Source organism: Passer montanus, unplaced genomic scaffold (genome assembly GCF_014805655.1).
Source record: "Passer montanus isolate IOZ18808 unplaced genomic scaffold, ASM1480565v1 scaffold140, whole genome shotgun sequence".
Taxonomy (NCBI): domain Eukaryota; kingdom Metazoa; phylum Chordata; class Aves; order Passeriformes; family Passeridae; genus Passer; species Passer montanus.
In genome coordinates, this window is record NW_024360942.1 from 56251 (window position 1) to 67791 (window position 11541).

The 11541-nt window shown below is 56.0% G+C and overlaps 1 protein-coding gene and 1 non-coding gene across 2 annotated transcripts; one reads left to right on the plus strand and one right to left on the minus strand.

Moving 5' to 3' along the window:
* Nucleotides 1-3061: 3061 nt before the first annotated feature.
* On the minus strand, nt 3062-11537 carry TLE5 (TLE family member 5, transcriptional modulator; the record flags this gene model as incomplete). The annotated part of the gene is made up of 6 exons (XM_039700411.1): nt 3062-4241; nt 4771-4845; nt 6360-6422; nt 7658-7702; nt 9878-9941; nt 11389-11537. Coding segments are annotated over 6 exons (618 nt in total), but the record flags the coding sequence as incomplete, so codon positions are not given.
* LOC120498118 lies at nt 6808-6897 on the plus strand. Its single transcript, XR_005626639.1, has one exon. It is a non-coding gene; the product is annotated as a small nucleolar RNA SNORA17 (small nucleolar RNA).
* Nucleotides 11538-11541: the final 4 nt, after the last annotated feature.

Here is an 11541-nt window from a genome sequence, read left to right on the forward strand (position 1 = left end):
TGAGCCCTTGGGGACACGTGTCCCCTCCAGGTGTCCCCTCCAGGTGTCCCCTCCAGGGGCTGCAGAGAGGAGTGGGAGCCTCAGAGCAGCCCAGCAGCTGACAGACTCTGCTCTCTGCCTTCGATCCCTGGGTTGGCTCCTGTTTGCACTTACCAGCTCTGAGTGGTTTTTAATTATTGATGCCTCCTTTAGCTTTTATCTGGTGCTGGCTGCAGCCAGGAAGAGCTCGGCATTCCTGCATTAGCAGGATTCCTGCTCCTCCACCATTCCCCTGTTATTGCTTCAGGCAGAGCTGGGCTGGAAAATGAGGAGGGTGGGAGCCACAGGATGACTGTGACTCCTGCTGGGGGTTTTGTCCTGCAGGAAGGACCCAAACAGTGAAAAACCCAGTGGAAAACCCAGTGGAAAACCCAGTGGAAAACTGCCAGCTGCAGGAGGAAGGAGCTGGGTTGGACCCCACAGTGCCAGGCAGGTGAAGGGAGGAGATGGGTGACAGCAGAGTTTTGTCAGGCCCTGGCAGCTGTGAGCAGGAATCCGTGCCAAGCCCGGGTTAATGCTGAGCTGCTTGGTGGTCAGGACATGGGGCACTGCCAGGGGGGGTCCTGCCCCTGCCCTCTGCCCTCTGTGCCCACGACAGCCCCTCTTGAGAGGTGTCTCTGCATCTTCTCTGCCCACCTTTTACAGCCAGGGCTCTGCTGAGCTTTCCCAAGGCTCCTGGGGCGGCAGAGCTGGTTCTCAGCCCATCAACCCAGTCCCACTGTGGCACCACGAGCTCTGGAACACCAGGAGAAAGGGCTCCTCTGCCAGGAGCCAGCCTCAAATCCCCCCTGGGCAGCTCTGGGGGCCCCTTGTCAGCTGTGTCCTTGCCAGTGCTGAGCTGTTCTGCAGGGCCTGAGAGGGGCTCCTGCCTTCTGAGAGCTTACAAGGCCTGTTTGGAAGGGGTGAAGCTGTTTCCTCAAGTCTGCAGCTACTGGAGAGTCACAAGAGAGGCATTTTTAACCCTTTTCTTTGCTGTTGGTGTGGGTTAGATTTGCAGTTTGTTCTGCAGTTAAGATTTGAGCCCAAATCTGGGCAGGTTCCCTGTGAAATGACTCCCTTTGGAGAGTGGCACACAGAGAAAGGCTGGAAGCACAGGGAACAACCCTGCTTCTCATGAGGATGGGAAATCAGGGTTCCCCCAAACTGCAGGGAAATGCTTTGGGAATGGAGCACCATGGGAGGCAGGAGTGGAGCACAAGGCTCAGCTGGGAGGTGCGGGGGATTTGGAGAGCCCAGGAGTTTTCTGTTTGTGCTTTAACAGAGGTCTGGTCCCCCAGAGGGAGCAGGGAGCTCCCCACAGCCCAGGTCAGGGCAGTCCCAGTGCCCCGTGGTTTGTGCAACCCCCTTGCCCAGTGAACCAAAGCTGCTGATCAGCTCCAACAAGAGCGACCTCTGTTCCTGAAAGCAGCCCTGAACAGCTTCTCCTAAATCCTCCTCCCTTGCATATCCACCAGGAGTAACATTCCCAGGCTGAGTCTGAGCTGCTGGCCTGGAGTGGAAGCCCTGGGGAAGCTCCCTGTGGGTTCTGGGCACTGCCAGGGCAGGGATGGGTTTAGAGCTGCCCTTGCAGCAGCCCAGGCTGGGGCTGTGCTGCCCTTTCACTCCAGGGACCTGCTGTGCTGGGTTGTGTTCTTTTCTGCTCAGACAGAGGTGCTTTAAAAACTTTTATGTTCAGTCTCATTTGAAGGGTGAGACAATTCAGGTGTTACAATTCCCGCCATCACAATCAGAAGCCGTTTCCTAATTACAATACACTATAAATGTTTTTTGGCTTTTTGTATTTTGACTTCTGTCAAGTTTTTTACATTTTCTATTTCCCACGCTGCTGGGTGTCAGCAGAGAGCCCAGAGCAGCTGCAGGACCCCAGGGTGGGATGGGCAGAGTTCCAGCAGCTCTGGAGGGGGATCCCCAGGCAGTGCCAGGGCTTGGATGGGTCTGCCTGGTGCTGCAGCCCCCAGGGCTCAGGGCAGGCACCCAGGATCTGCCCCAGGGAGCAGCAGGTGCTCATTTTGGGAGGGAACAGGGCTGAGACCCCCCTGCAGAGCCTGGGCCACCAGCCAGAGCTCAGTGGCCACCACAGCTGTGCTCCTGCACAGCCCCTGGCTCCTGCCAGCCTGCCCTGGGCACCGTGCCCCAGCTGTGCCCAGCCAGGATGGGGCTGAGCAGGCAGGTACCAGCAGCACTGCCAAGCCCTGGTGCTGCCCACGGCCTCTGAACCCTCCAGCCCCTCCACACCTCGGTGCTGGGTGCTCCAGGACTCCCCCAGCAGGATTCCTCCCCAGAGGAAGGAAATTTTCCCACTCCAACTGGCCTAAGAGATAGCGAGGGGAAGATGTTATCAGGGCGGAGCAGGCTCTGAAGCCAGAGGACAGCTCTAATTATCGAGAGCCAATTCCATTACAGCAATCTCAGCCCCAGGGCACGGCAGGCCGGATTTTCCAGAGGGGCCTGAGAGCCACAGAAGAAGCTTATCCTCCGTGCCCAGAGGAAAAATGAATTATGCACACGAAGAGCAGACCTGTGGCAGCCCCAGGGACCTCCACATGTGTTACCAAAGCAGCACAGAGCTGATAGACCTCGGGGGCACTTGGCTCCTTGCTTTTCTTCTGGCGAGCCCCCTGCTCCCTTTTCGCAGCCCACCACTTTCACCTTGAGCTCGTTAGTTCTGGCTTTGCTCGGGAATCCTCCTGGCCCTGGCTCCAGCAGATTGCAGCTGTGGCACAGCCCTCACCTCTGCAGGGGTGTCCCAGAGCCACAAAGGCCACAGGGATGGCCCCATCACACAAGAGAAGGCAGAGGCAGAGGTGTGGATGTTAACCCTGCAACAGGGAGGGAGAGCAGCGCATCCAACAGGAAGGGAATGATCTGGGATATGCTAGCACCTGAAGGGAGAATTGCACCTCCAGACACCTCCCACAGCACAGGTGAGCCAGGAAAACTCGGTTCTCCCCAGCTGAAGGGACAGGAGACACGGGGAAGTGTTTTAAAGTCATCCCAAAGGCAACAAGAAAGCGGCAGCAAGTCACGGTTTTAACCAACCTTCTTATTTCTTTATTTGAAAGGCACAGCTTGTACGTCCTTGATACAGCATTTTCAGTTCCTCTTATTATAGGTCAAGTGATTAAACACAAAAAGCAAAACAAGATCTTTCTAAAGAACTATATACAAACACCAGATTATTATTCATTATTTTTTTTTCCATTTTTGTTTTTTAAGAAGACACGCTAGCGCACGGAGATAAGAACAGAGAAAGCTGCTGTATCCTCTACACAGGGCAGGGGCACGGGGAGGGGGAGGCTGGGGAAGGCTCTTGGTCTGCCTGCCCCCTGTGCCCAGCCACCACAGCCCGATGCTGTGCTGAGGGGGAGCAGGTGGCACAGGCTCCCCCTCCAGCCCGGGGTGAAGCTCCTGGCAGCCAGAGCTGCTTGAGAACAGGTACATGCAGAACAGCAAGGCTGTTTTTAGGCCTGGTATTAGTGCAGGAGGGGCGTGGGGGGGGATGCCACGAGACCAAGAGCGCCTGGGGAAGGGAGGAGATTGTTCTGGGCCAGGGATCCTAGCAGGGAGTTTGTGCAGAACCGTTAGGATCAAGGGGCAATCTTTAAATACCGAGGGGGGAGCAGCAGGTGGAGGGAGGGGCCACATGGCACCAAGGAGCTGGGACAGCCAGGGGGCAAAGTGGCCCCAGAGTGGCCCAAGCCAGGCTCTGTGAGGGGGAGGAGGGCCGGGGAAGGCAGGCTGGGCACAGGGAGAGCACGACTGGCCACACGGGTAACGCTATGTGGGACGGCGCCGGGGACACCCCCAGGCCCTGCCACCCGCCCTGGGGACAGGCCTGGCAAGCTGCCACCCAGCACGGGTCACCACGGCCCTGCTGCACAGCAATCAGAGAGAGATACTGCATTTTGCACTAACCCGCCCCTCCCTCCCTCCCTCCCTCCCCCAGCCAGCCCCCTTCCCCAGGCCCACCCCCGGTCGCTCTAATCCGATTTCTCGCCGTCATCATCTTGGTGGGCATCGCCATCGTGGCCGTTCTTGTCCTCCTTGGAGAGGTGAGCCTGCGAGCCCAGGGCCGAGAGCGACAGGAGCCCGGTGCCGGCGCTGACAGCGGGGAGCGACGGGGGCTGCAGCCCCACGGGGAGCGGGGTCAGGGGCAGAGCGAGGGCTTGGAGCTGAGACAGCTGGTGAGCTTGAAGCTGCTGCTGTAGGGAACGATGGACAGACACACAGACACAACGGGGGTATTGTCATTTTGAGTGTGGCAGCAATCGAGCTTAAAGCAGGGGGTTAAATAAGCTTAAACCTCAGGGTTGGGTGGGAGAAGAGGTTCTCGAGTCCTGCTGCTGTGATAACCTCAAGAGAAGACTCAGCACCATGTCCCCATCAGGACACACAGCCCCTGCCCCACAGGACATCTGGCCTCAGGCTCTGGCGTGTCCCAAGGCTGCAGTTAAAGCCCTCACTCACAACTCTGACCAAGAGCAGATGGTGTTTTCATGCTGGGTGCCTACTGTGGGTCCTGCTCAAAAGCAAAGCTCCCCTCCTGGCACCTGCTGGGACAGAGCAGGGATCCCTGGGTGCAGCCAGCCCTGTGCCAGCACTGCCAGCCCAGCCTCGTCCCACTGCAGCCACAGCAGCAGAGCAGGGTCCCCTGGTGTCCCCACACAGCCCAGCTGAGTGTCCTGGCCAGAGGCAGGGATTCCCTCCCCTCCCAACCCAAGCATCACGTACACGGATGATGGAGTTCAGTTCTGGCGCCGTGACCTGCTTAGCTCGTTCAATGGCTCCCAAGACTTGCTGCTGATGCTGGCAAGGAAAAAACAGAGGAATTTGGGGTCACTTGTAGTGCCACAGGGAAGCGGAACAGGGAGCCAGTCCACACCATCAGGCTGGTTACCCCACAGCTGGAGACACCTGCACACACTTCACCGAGACGAGGGCCTCCCACCAGGCCTAGCACAGCAAGGAGCAGGGAAGGAAGCACCTTTGTCTCATCCTCTTCCTCACCACAGGGTCAAACAGGTCCCCTCTTTCCCACACCCTTGTCCTGCTCTCTACACACCCAGAGATCCTTGGCCAGAAGGCTCCAAGGTGGGCAGTGTCTGATCCTGCCAGCCTTCATCTACACAGACCCTCTAACAAACAAAACAAGCCCTAAAAATCAGGAGCTCTTGGGAAGCTCCTTGGGACACATCCTGGATATCAACTGCAGCAGCAGCTGGGTGTTCCAAACACAGGCTGAAAAAAATTGATGGATCATATATTTAATAAAAATAAAGGAGAACTGCACTTGCTCCTTGCAGAGCACGAGGTTCTCTGCAACACCAGCACTGTCCACTGCACTTCAGCAAGGGGATTTTTCTTTTCATTTTGGCAGCAGGACAGGGTTAAGGATTGCATTAAGATGCAAAAGATTTAGCTGGGGCTTAGTTATTAGGCAACCCTGATCTGATCAGCAAGCGACTTTGTCCGTCCTAAGAACAGGTGGGTGGCAAAAACAGAACCTGTGCCCCAAGCCCAGCACTGACCCCAAGCACAAAGCTTCCAACCCCCAAAGGGCCAGGAGAGCTGCTCAGGGCTCAGCCTCCATGGGCAGACAGAAAATGCAGCTCTAGAAGTGCTTAATCCTCCCCTCGCCTCAGACAGTGACTCCCAAGCACCCCCTCCCCCAATTAATTTCTCAGGGGAGTGGGAGGAGCCCATCAGCTGCATTAATTAATGAGGCAGAGGAACCAGATCTCAAAGAGGATGAGAGGAGGTATCCTCCATATGGAGGTATTTTTTTAAGTGTCCTTCTCCCCTGATTACCACCCAAAGCTGCCCCTGCTGATGGCTCAGGAGCCACAGGCAGGAGAGCAGGAGCAGCTTTGTCCCAGCTGCCACAAAAGGGATGGAAGGGTATCGGAGTTCTGGATACTGAGAATTTTAGACTTTCTGTGCTGACAGACTCTGACTCCCAAGAGATCACTGCATTTGACCTGAGGCTGTGGAGAAAGCTTCCAAAATTGATTGATAACACTGGGATTATGGGTGTGTAGTTTGATTAGAAGTGTGCAATATTAGAGGGTAGAAAATTTAGAGTTTTAGAATACAGTAATATACAGAGCAAGATAGAAGTTTTAGGGTGGACCAACAGAGGGGCACATTACCCACCAGTGCTCCAGGAGCCAACACTGCCTTGAAGGGCTGGGCTGAGAGCAGGCAAGGGTTTGCCAGCCCAGGGGTGGGGAGCTACCTGTGCTGCAGGGCTGTGACACCTCACTGGCTGCACAGGGACAGCAGCCTCCATGCAAACAAACCCCCCAGGCTGGGGGACTCACCTCTTGTGAAAGGTAGGGCAGAACCTGTGCACAAATCCCATTTAGCCTCTTGACAATTTCAGCCTAAAAGATGGGAGAAACAGAGAGGAAAAGTCAGGCAGCTCAGGACTGAGCACCCACAGCATCAGCTGCCTCACCTTCCCTCCTCCTCTTCCTCCTCCTCCTGGCCAGGGCTGAGTCCCAGAATGGCTGTGAGCAAACCCACCCTCCTGGCAGCATCCTGGTGCCATGGGGATCCCCTTTCCCCCTGAGGCTCCTCCCTGCACGGTTAAATGAAAGGATGCTGCTGACTGCAAAGAGCAAAGTTTCATTATTCCTCTTCCTCTCCAGGTCCCCAACACTCATTTAACAAATTGGGAGCAACCAGAGAGCAAAGTTCCCACAGACCCAGGTGGGGATGTGCTGTTACATCTGCCATGTGGACACAGACATGTTCATGGCTGTCAGCCCCCCCAGGCTCCCCCTCCCCAGCTGAGCTGCTGGACTGGGGCCACTGGGGGAGACCAGAGGGGCTGGGCCTCCTCACTATCCTCACAGCAGCAGTGGCAACTTCTGGGGTATTAAATGCTTTTCTCCTGGCAAATACTGAAGCTAACAGTCCTTTGCAAATCACTTTCTAAAGGACTCAAAATACAGAGCCAAAGGGTACAGGTACACACCAAAACCAGCTGAGGGGACCCCAACAGCACCACAGGGAAGCAGATCAGGCTGGGAGACATTCGTGGGACAGCAGTGGGGATTTGTGGCTCAGATTCTTCCACAAGACCCAGGTTTTCCCAGGGAAGCCAGTCTCATGGGCTTAGCAACAAGGGCAATGGGATCAGAAGCACCAAGTGCCTTTGTGAGGAACAGAACTGTGCTAAGAGGCTTAAACTGAGCCACGACTTTGTGACTGGAGCTGAAGCCAGATAGAGACAGGCTCAGAGGAGGCTCATGTTGTTAACACCACAGGTAATTAGTCACTGGAGATAATTAACAACTTAACCACCACTGAGGGTAATGAGCAAACTTATCCAGGCTGCCACAGAGTCTCCAAGCTGCAGCTCCAGACCCTTCCTGGTGCCTGTTCAGGCCCTGGGGAGAACCACAGGGTGCCCAGAGCCCAGGACAGAGCCCACAGGCCAGCACTGTGATCCTGAGAGGTGGGGGGGCCCTGCATTTCAAAGGCAGCTCTGACATTTTACAGGCTGATGGCATTTCTAGTTCCTGAAAGGCAACTGAAGTGACAGAGGGCAACGCAGAGCAGACATCCCACCTTCCCCAGGAACTGCAGCAGTTGGAGATGCTTTTCTCCCTACCTGTTTGTGCATTTCAATATTCAGCCCGTAGGACATCTCATAGTACTGCAGAGCAGGAGAGAAGAGAACAAAACAAATTGTAAGTCAAGTCTCTGCCAGGTGAGTGCTGGGAAGCACCACTGCATTCCTGGCAGGGTTTTCTACAAAGGCAGGGGAGCAGAGACAAGCCCCAGGAAACAAAGGCAGCAGGAGGCAAAGCACAGAGACCCCCTCCAGCTGCTCCCTGCCCACCCTGCTCCAGACTGGAGTCTTGCCCCACAGGATTCCCCTCACAGTCTGCACTGAGGTGAGAGTGATGCTGTGTCAAACCTGGAAAAAGGCTCAGGGCTCCAGACTTCCCTAAGCACAGCCAGAAGAGAGGCAGCCTGGCTCTGTGAGCTCTGCCTGGCCAGTATCCTAAAGCCCACATGCCTCCTTCAGCAGCAAACGGGAGAGATCACAACTGGGCTTCATCTAGCAAGTAACACATCCAGCTGCACACAGCTCCAGCTGCTTAGGAAGGAGTTATGTGGAAACCTCCCCCCTCCACACACAAAAACAATCTACCCAGAAAACCCCTGCACAGCAGCAACAGGCAGCTACAGACAATCTATTGGCAGAAGCAGCTAATTCCTGACCCCTGGAAGAAGCTGTTATAAGGCTGATGTTTTGAGAGTTTAGAAACCTCCTCCTGCAGCCTGCAGGCTGCAATCCTGATTCTTCCAAAGGGAAAAGAACAATCCACATCTGTGCTCATTTAACTGAAGATCACTGGCATCCTGGTACCGACGCCACAAGGCGACGAAGCGCCCGGCTTGGTATCAGAATGATCTCAGCCTGCTGCGGGCTCTCGAGGCTTCTTTGCATTCTGAAGACCGAGCAGGAAGCAGGAGCCCGTCCCCCAAGCTGCCAATTGTGACTTATTCAAAAATCAGAGCAGCTGTAGCAGCTTTGCACATTCGCAGGAGCCCTCCTCTTGGCTCCCCGTGACAGGGAGCGGCAGCAGCTCCGGCTCAGCCACGCAGACAAGGCAGGAGCTGCTGCGCCTGCAGAGCCTCCAGCGCTGCGCCACGAGCAGCAGCCCTTCCCCTCTGCTGCTGACAGCAACCTGAATCAATTCTGGTGACTGCCAGCATTAAAGGAAAAAAAAAAAAAAAAAAAGGAAAATGTATCTTGGCCACTGCTGGAGATGAGGGTTTCCGTGCAGACTGCACAGGAAGCAATTGTTTACCAGCGAGAACGGGGCAGGCTTCACCATTAATACACCAGGAAAGCTGTGACCTCTTCTCCTTGTCCCCAGCCCCAACACACCTTGCTCCCCACAGCCTCAGAGCCTGGCCATGAGCGCAGTGAAGGGGCCAGCTAGCTCCCTTATTTCTGATTTTTTTAAGTCTTAACTCTGCTCTGAAGAGCTGCTCTATTAATTTCTACATCTTATCTCTTCTTTCCAGGGCAGGTGCAGCAGCTGGCAAGCAGGAAGCAGCTCATTTTCATGGACAGTATTGCAGCCTCCCATTAACTCCATGATAGGAAAGGAAGAGACCACAGCCCTGCCTGGCATCCCTCCTCTGTGCTACAAGGGCTCCAGAGGCATTACCTGGCAGGCAAACCCACACCCTGCTCACCAGAACATGGCTGTTTTCTTGGAAAGCCACAGCCAACCCTGCTGCCCACACGTGGCACCATTTCTCATGCCTTTACCAAGCACTGCCCTGGGGCTTGCACAGCCTGTGCTGGGACACACGTGCCGGCACTCAGCACCAGGGCTCAGCAAGGCTCTGGGGTCACCACAAGGTGCACAGGGTTTAGCCCTGGCACAGAAGCTGATTTCTGCTTCTAACTCACCCCTGGCTTGTGGGGTTTCCCACTTTCATGACTTCCCAGAGCACTGCTTTGTCTCTCACTGGCCACGACCTTCCCAGAGTCCCCAAACACCTGCACACCTTGCACCACCTTCTCAGATGTGTAAGAGCTGTCACTTCCTTTGGGCCAAGCACCCTCCAAGCAATCCCCCACCAGGCCCCATTTTCTCCATCAAAAACCTCCCCCCTCACCGTGCATTTCAACAACCCCTGCATGCAGCCAACACAAAACAGCCCCATTTTCAGCAAAGAGCCAATTCCAGCCCTGCTGAGAGCCCTGGAGCCGTGTGGGGCGTGGGCTCCCTGCCAGGCAGAGCCCAGGCACCTGCTGGTGCTGCCACCCACACACTCTGCTCGGGGCTGCTGGGCCAGTCCTTACCATGACGTAGTGACGCTGCATCTCCGATTTCTCGCTGGCTAGTTTGTCACATTCCAACTTCAAGCTGAAAAGCCAGAAAACAGTAAGAAAAACCACAAACAGGAGGTGAGAGAGTTGATCGCCACAGAGCAGCTGCTTCCTGCATGGCCTCATCCCGGCCAGGCTGGATTCTTGGACATCACTATCTGGACTTCAAGGGGTGGCCAGAGCAGAGCCCAGACAGGCTGTGCTGGCACGGCAGTGACCACACAGAGCCTGCTCCCACTTTCTCAGCTGGAGCCCTCCCCAACACACAATCAGGAAAAGGACACAAGGGAATCCACCAGCAGAGCACTGACCTCCCTCAGGCAAATCCATTCCACAGGAAGCAGAATGCTGGGGAGAAGCAGAGCTGGCTGCCCAGGGAGGGGCTTGCCTTTCCTCAACAGATCGCTGGCAGCTGGGGACAGATTCTGGCACAGAACCTGTCTGCAGCACTCAAGAGATGTTCCAGTACAACATCAAAACCAAAGCCAGACCCACTTCTGGATGGGGGCGGGCGGGGGGAGGCCCAAGTGCAGCACATCCCTCCAGAAGCAAGGATTTTTCCTCTCTCCTAGATTCTTCACACCCTTCAGAGAAAGTGCCGCTGCTCCCAGTGTTTTATGAGACTCCAACTCACCAGCCGAGCAACTGCAGCCAGCATGTGCTGTGGTTTTATGTTTCAAACAAGAAACAGCTTCACCTACACAAAACCTGCTCCTTCTTGAGCAGATTAAGTCCGAGGGGGTGGAGCGGCATGGGGGGAAAGCTTCCCTTCCAGCAGGAACCCCTACTCCCCTGCTGGCACTGCCAAGGCACAGAGACACCAGGAAATGGCCACTTCCCAGCAGCTTTTCTGCCTGCTCCTGCCAAAATGACACCACCACAAACTTGCAACCTGCCCGCAGGCAGAGCCCGGGCTGGGGGGACATTGCAGCCACATGGCACCAATGCACACAGCAAAACCAGGGCCAGGCTGTGGCAGAGGGCATCACCCAGACAATTCAAAGCAAAGGGCTTCGTGTTTATGTCAGACACACTCACACACGCAAAGCAACAGATTGTCTCAAGCCAGCTTTTGGGTCAGCAGCGCTATTTCCACATACACACACAGAAAAGTAGATGCTTTTGGATTTAAGTGCTCCCTGCAGTATTTGCAGTCCAGGAATGGCAGCCAGCGAGAAAAACCGAGGAAAACTCCCAGCAAGAGGCAGGAGGCCTGGCAAGTGTCTGTGCAGTCCTGGCTGAGCAGCACTTGGAGGAAAGACCTTGGCTGGAGAAGGGAATGGGCGTTCTCCTCGCTGGGCTCCCATGTGGACACGACCAACGCCGTGCCCGAGGTGCTCCTCCAGCCCAGGGTGTCCCAAGCTACACGACCGGGCTCCCCTTCCCCAAATTCCCACGCGGTCCCCGGAGCGAAGCAAGGAGCAGAAGCAACGGAGCGATGCCCGTGCACCGGGGCTACGGGACGGCCCGGGGGCAGCACGTACCTGTGGTACTGGGCCTGCAGCAGCTGGAACTCGTCCTTGATGCGGTCGCACGAGTCGGAGGTCGTGAACTTCAGCTGCTGAGGCAGGTGAGAGGAGCCCTTGAACAACAGGAGACAGCGCTGGGGCCGGGGCCGGCGGCCGCCGGGCCCCCCC